This window comes from Zonotrichia albicollis, chromosome Z, assembly GCF_047830755.1.
Source record: "Zonotrichia albicollis isolate bZonAlb1 chromosome Z, bZonAlb1.hap1, whole genome shotgun sequence".
In the NCBI taxonomy this organism is placed as follows: domain Eukaryota; kingdom Metazoa; phylum Chordata; class Aves; order Passeriformes; family Passerellidae; genus Zonotrichia; species Zonotrichia albicollis.
The window spans coordinates 5093098-5109270 of record NC_133860.1 but is presented as its reverse complement, the minus strand read 5'-3'; the positions used below and the strand labels follow the sequence as shown (position 1 = coordinate 5109270).

The window sequence follows — 16173 nt, the reverse complement described above, 5'->3', positions numbered from 1 at the left end:
TAGGAAAGGAAAGGAAAGGAAAGGAAAGGAAAGGAAAGGAAAGGAAAGGAAAGGAAAGGAAAGGAAAGGAAAGACAAATCTAGGACAATATTCAGTGCTGTCAAATATTTCGCGTGTGAGTGGAGAAGGGCTTTGGTGCAGGCGTCTCCCTCTGTATCGAAATTCCTAGCTAAGGACCCCGTGCTGTGGGAACTGGGGCAGGGGGTTTGTGTATCCAAAACAAGCCAGAGCGTCCCGCAGCGAGAGCCGTGCTTTCGCACCACAGCTACCGCTGGTGTCTCCGCCGCGGTTCCTGGCCCCGAGGGCATCCGCACGCCCTCCGCTCGGCCGGAGTTGATGGAGGCTCCATCGGGCCGGGGGAGCGCTGGCGTTACCCCGAGATCAGCCCCGGCGCGCCCCGAAACCACAGAGGGACGGCGGCCGCAGGACTGCGGGGCGGCTGGAGGGAGCAGAGGGATTCCCGGTGCCGGCACCCAGCCCTGCGTGGGCAGGAACCGGAGTCGCGGGGGCCCGTGAGGAGCCCCTGCCAGAGCCAATACCGGCAGCCGGGGCAGCGGGAGCGATGCTCCGTGCTCCCCGGAGCGAGGAAGAGTGGGGGAAACCTTGTGCGTGGGGTCCGGGCCCCGTCGGGGGGCACAGACCTGACACAACCCCAGCGCCCCTGGCTCCCCTCTGCCACCCTGGAGAAGTGAACCGGGAAATAAACATTTTCCTCCTTTTTTTTTTCTCTCCCCTTTGTCCGGAATCCGCAGGCAAGTGAATAGTTATTCCCTAGCCAGCCCCATGACTTCAGGTATGTCACGACAGCCAAGTGGCCGAGCAGTGGCGCGATGTCCCCCTCCACGACCCCCACCCCGCCGAGAGGGGCTCCGGGGACCTCCCCGGCGGGGCGCGGCGGTCCGGGCGCTCCTGGGGATGGCGGTCGGGGCCGGGCACTGCCGGGCAGCGAGCCTTCCCCGGGGGGCCTGAGGGGCCGCGGGGCCCCCCGAGCCGGAGCGGGCGCTGTCCTTGGTGCTGGGCCCGCCCCGAGAGCCGCCGGGCGCTGCCGCCGCCGGGAAGCGCGGGGTGGGAGCGCCGAGACTCCCTGGGAAGAGCGGCACCCCGCTCCTTGGTGTCTGCCCACCGCGCCGCCGCTTGTCGGGAACCGTCCCGGCTTGGATCTCAGCACCTGCTCAGTGGCGTGGGGAGCCCGCGGGAAACACTGCAATAAGCACCCGCTGTGCTCCTTGCTCGCAGTTCTGTACTCCCCCTTCCCTGCCCCCTTCCAAGAGGATACATGCTAAACTGGGAAAAGTACAAAGGAAACGATTTATAATCCAAACAGCCATCCCCATACAAAAAAAAACCCCAAACAACCCCAAACAACAAAATACCCCACCAACACCTGAAAGACCTATCAAGAAGTGTATGAGAGGTAGATTGCCCTCAGCCATTGGCAAAATTGGCAACACCTGGTTCACACCTGTGAACAGAGAGATCAGTGTTTGCAGGTTCCTGGTGATGTTAGGCCCTTTCTCCACAAACCGCAGGCAAGCAGGCCTGGACACTATATTATGGGGTATGTTATTTTTGTACCTGCTTGTTGTGGGCAGACGTGGAGGACCCTCCACATCACGGGCTTTACTATAGGAAAGATAATTTCTTGGCAAGTTGATTTGGAAGGAGAAAGCAGAAAGCAGACCCAGAAGGATGGGAGATGAGCAGGAAGCTTACTTATGTAATTGTAGCAGAGATAGCACTTTTAAAGAAGACAGAATCTGGAGACAGCCCTTTACCAGGCATTAGGGGATTAGGTAGGGCATGAGCAAAGAGAAAAGGAAATGACAAAAGAAGATGACCTAGGCCTCTCCTCAGAGGGGTCAGCTCTCTCCTGTGCTGCAATTCAGTGGAAATAACTGATGCTATTGTCTCCACTGGAACAAACCAGTCTGCAGACCAATCTTCTGTGAGTATTCACATTTACTTGACTCCAGAGGAGGAATACAGACAGTGTGGAGGGGTAAGATGCTTCAGAGTGGGTTCTCCTCTCTCTCTGGGTCTCCCTGGAGAGAGTGAACAGCGTTGGGCAGACCCTGTCCCTGCATCTCATAGAACCCCACGACAGCAGTCAGACAAGGGAGTGAGGAGGTGTGTTTTAGCACTGCTTTTATTTCCCACTCATGTTTCACCTCGTTCCTCCTGCAAGGCGGGGAGGCGCCGCAAAGCTGGTGTCTGCCTGGAGCAGGTGTTTGGAGATCACTCAGGAGTCAAATGTGAGAAGTTGAACTTCCCAGGTGGTAGTCTGTGCTGCAAACCCATTTACCCCTGGAAGGCTTCTGGAGTTGATGCTAGTCAGAAAAATGAAAAAAAGAAGCCACAGATAGGATAGCAGAAGGACTTCTCTCCAGGTTCTTAACCCACACAACATGCACTCCTTCTTTCCCAGGTACTGCTCTTCCCACTGTGGCCTCAGAAGATCACAGAGGGCCATGTTACTTGAAATGGGCCCCTTTATAAAAGTTTATTCTTCCCAAGAGCTTAGAGGAACCCAACTGCAAGGCAGCAACCTATGCAAACTTCTACCAGTTTATGGCTTGAAGCCCATAGAAGCTTTTGGGGGTTTTTCTGTGTTGTTTGCAGTGAAGTTAGGTGTGGGTGGCATGTCCCCTGGGATAGGTGCACCTCACCTACACTTTACACTTCTAAGAGGTCCTCCTGTACTTTGTGTGAATTATTACATTGCATTATATTACATTTATTATATTGTATTAAATTGACTTTAAAAAAGAGGTAAACCTTTCTAGCAGTACTAGTGTGGAGGGAAGAGGAGGATGTGGGGGATCTTCACTGATCTTCCAGTCAGTTCTCATCCCCAGGTTCTTTCCTCCTCATAACATTTTGATTGAGAAGGAAACTTGGAGTATATGTGTCCTAACTGGAGTGTGTGGTTACTGTGCAACTGATAGACCAGAACAAATTCTGCAGTCCAGGAAAGAGTTTTCTACATATACCATATATCTGTATACAGGGATAACACCCAGCTGAAACAAGGAAACTGCACAGAATGAATGCAATTAAACCCACTGGTCACTATGGGCCTGATTAGAGAGGGGGGATTGTATTTTTTACATTTGACCAAATTTTTTTCTCTTAGTTTAATTTTTTGATTGTCACAATTTAAATGACATTACTTAGAATGGCAAAATTTAGAGATGCAGTAAATCTTCTTGTCTGAATTCACTTTGAAGTAAGAATGCTAGTGGGTTTGAAATCCAGATCTACGAGCTAATCTCTAGTTTTCCCTTCAAATGGAATTCAGCTACAAAGAGCTTGGAAAGATTTTGCATCTATTCAGGAGGCACATCTTTAATTTTCTGAGGAGCAAAAAATCCACAAGAAACTTCATATGGCTCCTTAGGTTTTGCTTAGCATATGTGATAAAACATTGATTGTTGCAGTTTGGTGACCCATGAAATTTGGGGGTTAGTTTTCTCTTCAGACCAGAGCATATAATTATGCAAATAAAGAGCTGTCACTGATCTAGTGAAATACTCTCTAACACATGCAATCCAAAATGGAACAGAAAAGTGAAATTTGTGGTATTATGATGATACAATGATAAATGACATCTCCTTTCAAGTTTTTATAGAAGTACATTTTTCACACTTTGTCGAGTACATCAACATAATGCGGACGCACACACACATGCACACACACACACATCCCTGTGAGATCGAGATATCCATGAATGCGTGCAGTCACACACACACACATGCATCCTTCCACTATGTAAGATAGCTCTACCCTGGTGTACGAGGGATGTACACATTCTTGGCAGGTTATTTTTGGTTTGGTTGACTTGAGAATGGTGCAATATGTGGCTCCATGCAGTTTTAGATGTGACACTTTCCATTTGTACTTCTGAATGAAATTTCTAGAGGGGAGAAATACTCCACTACCCACAGTAAGTGATGTTTCTCAGAGACAGAGGAAAAATGCACATTTCCATGAAAAGTAGCGGCTTCTTCTGAGTCTGGGAGAATCACACTGTGAGAACTGTAACTGTAACCAGTGCGCGGCCATGTACGCACAATGAAAGTGAGGGATATCTTTGCTTCCCCCCTGCCTTTTTTCTTTCTTTTTCCACACAATCCTACTGTGTTTGGGGGCCTGCTGGCTGTTTTCGCTAGGGACATTTCTTTCTTGTTCTCCATTCTTGACAACTAAGCACTGCTTTCTTTGGTCCATGGCTTTAACAGCGGTATTTTGACTTGGACAATGGTGTGCAAACCTTTTGGGTGGCAAGGATTTAGGAGTTTTCGTAGATCCTGTTGCAGGGTCGGTTTTGTTGGTTTTCTGTTGTTCTTTTCCATTTGGGGGTTTGTTGTGTTTTTAGGCTTTTTTTTCTGTTCACTTTTGAACTTGTAGCTCCAAAGCTACCTAGGGCAGAGGCTGGTGCACCATGTCACACGTCAGGGAGCTTTGCTGTGATGAAACTAGGAGGAGGTGATGTCAGATCTCTGTCTCCTAAAGACATCATGGCCTGAGGAGCCAGTGGTGTGCATCTTTAAAAACATCAATCCAAATAGGCTAAATCAACACTCATCCCTCCTTAGTGTGCTGCAGCGTTACCATTGTCACCTTTCCATGTGACACTAATGTGGTGGCACATGCTGGGATGCTCCCACACCTTCCTCTCTCTCTGCAGACCATGCAACCTCTTCAGCTGAGGCTGCAAACACTGCCTCCTCCGTCTCTAGCCCATGCTCCTTGCAAAAGGCCCTCCCCAAAAAACTGCTCAAACTCCTCCCTTGGTGTAACTTTATGGTTTCATGTTTCTGAACAGTAAAGGGGACAGGATGGTGCAGCCCACTTCGCTATGTGGCTTCCTATGGATGATGTGGGGTGTGTGGAGAGAAGCCCATGCGCACGTGGGCTGAGCCACAGGGCTGGACATGCAGCCCACTCCATGGAACAAATGAACCTCAACCTCCTCACACCTTCCAGCCCCAACCCTGCAACCATATGGGGTCCTGTTTGCAAACACACTTGCCCCCCCCGGCATGTATTCTGAGGTTGGTGGAGCTACTGCCCATGCAGCCCCCACCCTACCCACCAGAGACAGAGGCTCCTGTGGAGCTCAACACAAGGACACAAAGTGTGCAAGAAGGAGAGAAGAGAGCATATTTATTTTTTGTTCATTGCAAGCAGAGCAGTACCAGTGGTGAGGATCCCCTCTGCTCTACAGCCCCCCCACAGGAGTGATAATGTGAGCTGGGCCCAGGGCACAGTAAAGAAAAATTTTTTAGAAAATGATAAGCATTACAGTAAAAATGTAGTTTGTTTCTTGTCAACAGTTAAAAAAATAGATCTGCTCCTCCAATATTTGGGCACCCTAGAGAGTCCATCTCACTTCCACAGAGATGGAGAGTGGCAGGTCTGGTGTGTGCATGTGCAAACTTCCCTGGCCTCTGCGTCTTCCCTGGCTGCGGGATGAAGCATGGACAGCCAAACCACACCATGTAAACGCTTGCCTTGTCCCTGAACACACAGGGTCCAGGGGGCTGGGGCAGACACGGACCTGGGCAGGGGGGTTCTAGACCCCCACGGGGGGGGTCAGGCTGGCCACAGGCAGCAGCATCCTCTGACTGGGAGTGAGGGCAGAGACTGGACACCACAGGAATATGGGCACAGTACTCTCACTTCAGCAGCAGGCCTCCATCCAGGCAGAAAATCCTCCGGGCACAGATAGTGCACTTCCCTCCACATAGGCAGTGGCCCTTCCAGGGATTTGCTCTTCCCCAAGGGCAGAGCTTAAATGCAGCAAGATGACAGGAAGCAGCAGCCGGGGAAGTTAAGCCCTGCTGCCAGTATGAGCAGGTAGGGATGGATGTAAGCATTCTTGGTGCTGAGAGCCCCCCACCAGTTGGATTTAGGCCCAAACCCAGCTGGGTTTCCCTTTACATGTCACTATGAGCACTTCTGCTTTTGCTCCGTGGCATAGAAGCGTACCCCTGCTTTGACATTGTCTCCTTTTAATGCTCCCCACCACCACTTCTGGCCCCCAGCTGTAGGACTGATTGGACACACTGCGTAGGAGAGGGCGGGACTGGGTCCAAAACTCATGTCTAAGTGGCACCTCCTTGCCACTAACAGCATCAGAGGCCAGGTGGGCATGGCCATTAAAGAAAGGACAACTTTAATTCAGTATTATCAACACCAAAGGAGCTTAATTAGAGTGCTTGCTCACTGGGCATGCCATCAAGCACATCTTTTCCCTTAGTTTTAGTGCAGAAAACCTGCCTAACACCACAGTTATGGCTACAACCACATACCCCCCTATGCATGGTGTGTGTGGTGGTTCGACCGGAAATGGGATTTCTGGGATGCTGTAGTGAAACCAATGGGTGCTTGGATTTTAATATTGGCACCTGATGTGGCCATTGGGACATTTGGATCTGCCTCTGAGAACACAGGGTTAAAAGCAGGGCTCCCCCCTGGAAGATTCTCTTTGGGATTTCTGGCAGGAGAGAGTTCAACTCCTCCCCTGGCCCAGCTGCTGGGCAGAGGGGAGAGCCACGCGGCCTGGGAGAGGTGGGCCTGACCCTGAGGGGCCCAAGGGTGGAAGCATCGAAGAACTACTGAGAAGTATTCCCCCACACACACTTCTGGGACACAGAGACAGAGAGAGAAACAGAGCTGTTGCCTGAGAGTTACCTTGAAACTTGATAAACAAATGTGGCAGCAGGCAGCACAGCTGAGAAGGAGGAAAGGGGGGGGAAGGAGGCAAAGCAGCCAGCGATGTGTCCAGCCACTTGTGGGAGCTTTTAACCCCTTTGTGGACAATGAAAACTTTACAGAACATTAACCCTTCCTAGAAGAGTGATGAAGGTCTAGGCCAGAGAGAGATGCTGGAGGAATGGAGAAGATGGAGTGGCATTTTTTGCTGGACTCTTATTTTTTGTATAACCATGGACTGTTTCCTTGTGATACAGAGACTGCTTCCGGGGGTCAATGCCTCAGAATCCAGGGGGTGAAAAAAACATGGGGGGGACAGATGTCCCAAAGCTGAGACTGTGCCTTTTTGGAAGGAGACAAGGCATCCTTAAAAGGAACCCTAGAAGCAGCCCTGGCCCATGTGCAGTGGTGAGAGCACTTGGCATGGAAGGAAGATGTCACGATGGCAAAGGATCTCCGGGTGGTGCTACGTGTGACAAGAAGTCCATGGCACAAAGAAAGACTCCTTCTCCTCTTGATGAACTGAGGATTGAGTATTCTAAAGGGTGGTGCCGGACCAAGAGTTGGTGATTTGGGGGAGGTATTATATTGGAATTTGGTGGGGGGAGGAGGAAAATGCTTTTGTGAAGTTTTCATTTTCCTTGTGTGTTTTTTTTTTCTTTCCTTGTAGTTTAGTTATTTTCTTGTAGTTTAGTTAATAAAGTTTTCTTTATTTCTAAGTAGGAGCCTGCTTTGCTTATTCCTGGTCACATCTCGCAGCAGACACCAGGGAGAGGGTATTCTCATGGGGGCACTGGCATTGCGGCAGTGTCAAACCATGACAGTGTGAAATCCCTACACAGAGAGCCCTGCTGGCCAACCTTTATCAGAGAGACTGGAAAAGTGAGGAGGAACCTGTGAGTTTAGGGAAAAGGGAATAATCATGGCATGGCAAGTCATTACAAATTCAGCATATGAAAATGGAAGCATTTTTGTGTTTAACAATAAACAAAAAGAATATGCAGTGTGTCTTTTGTTTTTTTTCCTGTCATATTTCACAGTGTGATCCAGCCTGTTAATGAATATGCATTTTTTAAAGTAGAGCTTTCCAAAGGAAGAGAAGATCTACAGATAATGCTGTTGATCTAGCAAGAGAAAAACTCTTCAACAACAGAGCCTTTCTAGAATTCTGGGCCAAACTTCTTGGACATTCTTGCCAGCAGAAAAATGAGAGAGTTAGAAGTCAATTCCACTTGGTCCCAGAGAAAGAGAAGGCTACTAGGTGTAAAATCATAGGCTGGTTAACACGTTTGAGTAAGGTCCATCTTTTAGAAAAGAGTAATTTGTATTTTGTTCTGTCTCAAAATAGAAGGAAGCTGCAAAATATCCTGCAGGCAACAGGACTGCGAAGAAGCTGTTAAATTCTGGCATCAGCTTGGTGCAGGGCTATGTCAGGGCAATTAGAGCTGCACCATGCTGCACTGTGCAGTACCACTGTCAGCCTTAATCTGCACACTGATGGGCAGCACAAAATCCAAGTTACAGCCCACAGGAAGCACAACCAGTGAACCCATATTGCTTTGACAGTTGCACTCATCTAGAAATAATGCAAAACGCTATTTAGATGTATATATCACGACCCTGTGCTCTAGGAAGAAAACAATCTAATGAGGGGCTGGGAGACTCCTTGCAGAAAACAAGCAGCAAAGACATTGGTGGTGTTGGGTTTTTTTCCTCCCCTCCTTTTAGAATTCTTCGTATTTTATCCTGTTGGAGCGCCTTGTTGGGGTTGGTTTCACCAAGCTGTTCTTTGCCTTTACAGCCTCACTGAAGAATTTGAAAACAGATGGAAAACTCTTCCAAGAAGTTAGTTCATGGCGTTCTGTACCTGCAAAACACAAAGGTGACAGTTTGACTAGGGGTCGTTCTCTGACTTGCTGGGTGTTCACAGGACAAATGCTCTGTAAAATGCAAAAATGCAAAACTCACAGAAGACACCCAGCTGCTGCAGCTGGTCTGGAGGGAGCCTCGGAAGGGTCAGAGCTGTCTTGCTGCTGAGCTCTGGGGCAGCTGACAAGAACAACTGCACACACAAGCAGACAGACATATGCACAAACACACATGTATGCACATGCACAGCCACCCACATCACAATCAGAGATCCTCAACATGTCTCGTATCTGGGAATATAAGGTCCCAAAGCACTCTGCTAATAAAAGGTCACTGAAGCACCACCTGATCTGGCCTACCTTGGGAAAAAGCAACTGTCTACTTTTCAGACATACTTTACATTATTTATTTTTCATTTTATACTGCTTTTAGCCTGGCATATCTGTTTTCAAGTGAAAGAGAACACTTGATCTGAACTACATCTCATGCATCACGAAGGCATCCTTTGTGCACCTGCTCCCACAGATAATATTGAGACAGTAAAGTGGACCTTTCCTATTTGTATCTTCCCTCTGCACACAGATTCATCTCTGTATTTTATTTTGCTATATGCTTCTATTGTTTTGCAAGTGCCTTCCTCAACACATTTGCTTTATTTAAACAACCACACTCCCTCCTCCTTCCCCCCACAACCAACCCCCAAAACAAAACCAAGACAATGGAGATAGGCAGCCAAGGGGTGTGAAAGAGTTGGGACCTCTTCCTGGGTAACCCAATTAGGCAGAGATGCTGCCTGGTAGTCTTTGGATCCTGGGCCTCTGTTTGATACTTTACCATTGCTAATGATAATTCTTTAGTCTGTGATAGTAGGTCATTGCTATGGTTACTCTACAATGGTGCAACACTTCACTTTCCCCTTCAGCTATTCGTTGAGACCCAGCAACCACATTTGTTGCCTAGCAACAGTTCTGCGACAGTATCACAATCTGAGGGTGACAACAATGAGGGACACAGTGGCCACAGCCTGGCAGATGGAGAGGGATGCAGTGCAGGGTGGATGATGGTCCCTGCAGAACATAGGGAGCCATCAGTACCTGGGGATATGAGATGGCTGCTGTGGCATGGCATTTTCTGCATTCCTAGCTTCACATCCCTGTCAGAACCTTCTAGGCATCCATCCATGGAGCATCCTTGGTGGGTCCACACACACAACACACCACCCCCCTCCCCAGAAAGTCTTTGATGGAGGCACTATCTGCCACACTGCATGTCCCTGCTCCCTCAAAGGCAGCCATCACACAAGCAAACCAACCCTCAAAAAAGCTCTCTTTAGAAAGATACTACTTCTCACACAAAGAGATGTTTTTGTACAAAGAGCATCCATGTCATGTGCACACACAGATTTTCCTCTCCCTCTTCATATTCATTGTACAGAGACAATTCATGACATCTTCCAGAAATTTCCCACATGCTCCTTTTATACAAATGCTTTCCACGTTTAAATTCACCCATCATTGTAAAAATTCTTTCTCCTGAGAGGTAGTCCATCCTATCAAATGCTGGACTTGGCAGTGCTGTGTTGAGTTGGGCTCCATGATCCCAAGGGTCCTGTCCAACACAGAAGTTTCTCCAACTCTATCCTGCAGGTGGCTTTCAATACAGATCACCCATCCCATCCCCTGTAAGACTCCTCACAGCAATACTCGTCAAGAATTGTTCCCCACCTGGGAAACACAGAAGTGGCCCAACACAGCAGGAGGATAAAGCTTTCCTTCTAGCAAAACCTGCAGCCTAACAGACACATCCCTGAGGTTACAGCTTGGCTTGGTATACTGTGACTGCCCACTGCCACCAGGCATACAAAAGTCATCTACCAAAGCTGATTTTATGGAGGGATAGACTGTCCTAACACGCTGTAAGGACACTCCTGCACAGGGGTTTCACCTCCTTCCCAGCATATGGTGAACACCTCTTTGAGCCCTGAAGGCAAAACATCTTTCCATGTGGCTTTCTGGTCCCTACACAGATATCTCCCACACAATCACATCTTTCTCACTTCTGCCTGTCTGCATTCTCCATCTTGATTGTAATAGTCATCATTAATATCCACTGGATTAAGATGAAAATATAGGCTGTGAATAATATGGGGTTTTTTCCCCCCTTCTTCCTTTTTCATCAACAACCTTCCTCCTCTGTAAAAGGGTCATCCAGAAACAAAAAATGAGGAAAAAAAAAAAAGCCAAAACAAAACACAACAAAGCAAAATGAGTAAGTTTCTGAAGCCTTCCTGTGTCTTTCTTCATCCTGCCTTCTCCCATGCACTTTCCTCATGTTCCCAAGAGAGATCATGCTCATATGCACTAGTGTTACTGAAACTGATTAACCTACAGCTTTCCTGTGGCAACTCCCCTCAACCCACTCTTCTCAAAAAACAATTCAAGCTTTGAGTCTAGAGGGACTCAATGATTCAGCAGTCTAAAGCAATTTTAACACTCCCTATTTTCCTTTTGCTAGTAACAATCTTACTGGCAGATGAACAATTTCCCTGGTGATAAAATCACTACAATGGATATTTAGTTTCCAGGATTATGATGATTCTTTGCTTGATTAATATTGCAATAAGAAAAGCTTGCTAAGTATCTGCCTTGGACCTTTACAGTCATTTCTAAAGGTCAAATTTTGCCCTTATGTATTCACACTTAACTACTACTAAAGAGAGACTCTAAAAATTTAACATTGCACACACTGCATTTATGATTTATATACCAAAGGCTTGGAAAATTCAACCGAAGCAAGTGGAATTATGTCCTAAGGGTGACAACAGATTTTGACCATAAGATTTTTGCCAAAGTACCATTGACAACTGCAATCTCAATTGTGTATCCAGTAGCACATAGATCTAAATTAAATGCATGAACAGTCATCTATTTTTTAACAGAAATAATAATTTTTAAGAGACAGACAATAAGAAGCAGTTGCTCTAAAGCCAAGGTCCTCCGAGACAGATATTCTTAGTGCTCACTAATTTCAACAACCGCGATGACAAACCATGATTCAATATATTGTATTAATTGACGGGCTGTTTCACAGCATGTAGTGATTTCAGATATTAGGTCTTTGAGAAATCTTAGAAGCATGCGGCATGGAAAAGATATAAAAACCCAGTTAAGTGTGGGAAACAGCAAGAATACTCAAAAATATGCAAAGGCAACAATTGCAGAACAAAAAAGTATAAATCCCTCCTAGTCCCAGCTCCACTGAAATAAATGACAGAAACGTCAAAAAGCAAACCAGCCTCCCACTTGCCAGCATGAAGAGATGTAGAGAGAAATGAATATATATTTTAACATATGCATAACATCATTGGAAAGGAGCTCCAAAGAGATGGTGGAACCAATAATGTGTGAGGTGAAATGAGTAATGACAGTGAAAGAATGAACAAGTTCCAGAATCAATTTACCAAGTACCATAAAGAGATATATAACTAGAAATAATGAAAACTTGACAATACGGTTGTTGATACAAAAAAACAGGTAAGGGAATACTTTTAAAAATTCAATATCCAAATTTTCAGGTCTGGATGACATGCATATGTGGGTCTTCAGGGAATCAGTTAATGAACTTGCTGGACTACTGGCAATTATTTCTGAGAATTCGTGTACAATCAGGTAGGCACCAGAGGACTGGGGTGGGAATGAGAAGAAAAGAAATTTCTAATTTGAGAAATGGAGGATTAATTGAAATTAACTAACACACATAAAATTCATGTCTGAATACCAGTAAAGAAAGGGATCAACATTATAAAAAATCACAAGCACCTCTAGGATAACAGCAGACACAACAGGCTCAAATTTGACAAGAACAGATAAAACCCAAACTTAATTGAATAACAAAAATCAGCAGGTGAGAGACTTATCCACTGCTGTGTTTTTGACATAGGTCAACGTGGCAGCCCTGAGGCAGTGGGAACCAATGTAATCACTTAAAATGGATTATGACCCTCACTGCTCTAATGGGCTATGGTCACTCCTACCTCTTGCTTGCAAATCAGTTGCTTTATGCCAGTCAAGGGGCCCCCAATCACTTGAGATCTACAGTAATGTAGCTCCCAAATATGTGCTGCCATACCTGCACTGGCTCTAGCTGCCAGCAGCATGTCCACCAGCAGCTGCAGTACACATCACATATCTACAGGGTCCAGACTCAGCATCTTGTCTCATATCTCATCTCATCCCATCCCATCTCACAGATGTCGTGTTATGCCTTTCCCATTGTACATCATCTTGGACTCTAGAAAATGGGCACTGGCACACTTTCGGATAAGTGGTTAAAGCATTTGAGAAGACAAACAATAAGAAGTAATATGGGGTTGGAAAGATACCTATGAAGTCCCAGAAGGATTGGTATTTTGGCTCAAGTCTTTTAAATGTGGTTATTAGTAATCTGAAAGAATACTGAGAATATAGATACTGAATATAGGAATAGTATATTGAATAGGAGATAGTACAAACATAGGAAGAAACAAAGAAATAATAATCAAAAGGCCAGCCTAAATGGGTAGGAAAAACAGGGAAGAGGAAAAGCAAAGACTGAAACAGGGAATGGTGCCTGCAGGGGTGGTAATGCAATATGACTATGTGAATCGATCCTGATGGCCATTTGCACACACACATGCAAAGGCACTTTCACTGTCTTTCCTTTCCACTTCCATTCAGGAAAAGCAGCTCTTCACCTAGCAAGGCTGACAAATTCCTCCATCTGAAAGCAGAGTGTCTGGAGAGAGAAGAGCTCTGCAATCACCATAATTCGCTCTTGCAGAGCGATTACTGGCTGTGCAGGACAAAGGTGCCCTCCTACAGTGCCTGCCCACTGTGTCAGACAAAAGCCTCCTCCCGCGGTGCTCAGAAGATGCACAGCACAATGGTGGCCCCCCACCGCGTTTACAAGATGTGTGGGACAAAGGTTTCCTGCTGCACAGGAGCTGTGAGAGATCTTCATACATGCCTTAGTGCTGAAATATTTCTGCAGAGAAAAGTTTCCAGGTTGAAAAGATTCTCCACAGATACTAGCCACAGGGCTGACCTCAGGTCTGCTTCTCTAAGTGACAGCTCATTGCTAAATAGTGCGGACTTCAAAATGAATTAAGGGTGTTCCACGCCTTGGGGTTTAGTCCCCATTGGGATGGAGAATTCTGCTGCTCTTCAACAAGGTCTTGCTCAGCAGAGAGTTTGCTCCCTGTGATCATAATCTACACTGAGACCCTGTCATGCTGCAAAATGCCAATGCAAGTAGCTTAGCCACCTGGTCTGCAGACAGGTTGCTTTTACATTTATGATTCAAGCTAGGTACCTAAAAGGCACTCAGTCTTATCAGAACTTGATTCAAATGGTTCAGAGGTTGAAATATAGACTTTTGTGGGCATTTGCAGGAATGAAACACTTTAAACATTATTAAACATGAAAAGCAGCACAATTAATTTGTCCTTTATAAAGGACAATATTAATTGTCCTTTAATTTGTCCTAACAGATAAGCCAACTCCATTTGACTGCAGTAGACAAGTGTGACAAACCTTTCAGAAAGGATTTTTTCTCCTGAAAGTTATAAATCAATGGAAATTTCTTTCTTTATCATATTATCCACACACACATTGAAGAACTACTTTAATTATTAAGTATTCAGTTCTGTACCAATATAACAATATTGTTCAAATATGCACCGAGGTGTGAATAAGAGATGCTACCTGCCTGTCCTGCATCCATCTTTCTGTATGCTAACAATTTACTTCGCATCACAAAGCTGTTTCTGAACAGGAATTTCAATTTTTTACTCTCCAGTAAATCAGATATAATCAAGTATGACATAACTACTTTTAATTTGTAAGGTTTCTCTACTTAAAATTCCTTTACCCTGTTGATCTGCATGGGAAGAAATTATTGTGTCTTTTTGACTATTTTGGTCTACTGATGTAAACATCCAGGTCTCAAATCCAAAACAGAAGAAGCTCTCAAAGCATCCCCAGTAAAGCTAACAGAAAAGGAGATTTAAAAAAAAATACATCTTGACTAAAATCATGCAATAGTTCTGACTAGGAAAATGAGAGCTTCAGGAAAAATTGTGAATGAGTCCATAAGCTCAAGAACATTGAGATTCAATGACCTCAGGAGTTTTTAAGCACTCCTAGATGTCACAATGGTAAAGAAAGATTAAAAACTTAGGCAAAATTAAGACATAAGCTAAACACCAACTAATGAAATGAAAACAGTAATTTCTGAGGGGACATAAAACAACTCAACCTCAAAACAATCCCCAAGCTTTGATGTGTTTAGTTTGGCTAAGAAGTAATCGTTTGTGTAGTCATGGACATGATAATAATCTGAAAGTGACTGTAGGGACATGAATTCTTTGGAGAAGCCAAGAGGGAAGAAACAGAACCATTTGAAGACATGAAATACAGCTTATTAAGTGGGCTTAGACACACAATAAACTGGTTAAGACTCAATAAAAGAAAAATCATGGCAATGCTGGAAACTAGACTACACACACTAAAGAAATTTTTTACTTAGTTATTATCTACTGTGATACAAAGCAGTTCTTATTTTTTTTGGACACTTATTATCTATAATAATCTTTAGTGGGATGATGAAAACAGAGCAACAAGCATCCTACTGAGAAAAAAGTTCACCTCTGAACTCCCATACTTGCAATTCATTTTTCTTCCACTCCTTGTTTACAGCATACCAACTTCCCACAAGAAGCAAGTGATTAAAAACAGTAAAAAAAAATTGTAAATTTCTCTTGTCCTCTGAGCAACAAGATGCAAAGATCCAAACAAAAGCTCATTGCAAGCAAGGTCTGCAAAGTAGGAAAGAGATAGGAGTTCTAACACGACCATCATTATTTTTCACTACCCTTTATTTAATATTAAGGGCAGTCCTACGAGCACAGGTCATTTGATTGTTCCTCTACATGTGAACTGGTCAAATAAGTAAAACTTGTGAGGTCATTCTCTCCTGAGCACAGGTTACCCAAAGTTAGGTCATTTTCTGGTTCACCAGAGTCAAGCAATTTTCTTTCGAGTATATATAAAAAAAGGTAAAGATGGTGTCTGAACAACATTCTCAGAGGCAGCAATTTCCAATGCAATAAATTTTAGCAGGAGAGCAAGCCATTTCCTTGAGGAAGAGATCCAGTAAAGATGTGTGCAATATTATGCAACCATAGATTTTAAAACTCATGATAAAATGGTGTACCATGAAGAGAGAAGAAGGTAGGGTTTGAAGTTGTATTTATATTGATATATGTGTTCGCCTCTCTACTGCTATCTTTATCCCTATCTCTATACAATCTTCATATATCCATCTCCATCTACATAGTATGTGTATCAACAACACTGTCTGTCTGTCTGCCTATCTATCCCTCCATCTATCTATCCATACCTGTAACTTTAACCTTACTGTACGTAATTCAAGTATAAAAATTCCTTACCTGACAAATGCGAGGTGGGATACTCAGGTTACATCTTACAAAGATATTTTTGGGCTAAGAACATACCAATGGTAGGTGCAGGATCTCACCAATGGAAATTA

At 45.0% G+C, this 16173-nt stretch overlaps 1 protein-coding gene across 6 annotated transcripts in view; it reads right to left on the bottom strand.

Annotated features, from left to right (window-relative positions):
• Window positions 1-5140: 5140 nt before the first annotated feature.
• Window positions 5141-16173, bottom strand: part of ARB2A (ARB2 cotranscriptional regulator A) — a 258117-nt gene continuing 247084 nt past the window's right edge. For all 6 annotated transcript variants that reach the window (XM_005489617.4, XM_074533519.1, XM_014268930.3 and 3 more), the window contains one exon: window positions 5141-8584. In XM_005489617.4, the coding sequence (XP_005489674.1) occupies window positions 8442-8584 (143 nt within the window). In that variant the 3' untranslated portion in view covers window positions 5141-8441. The remainder of the gene's footprint in view (window positions 8585-16173) is intronic.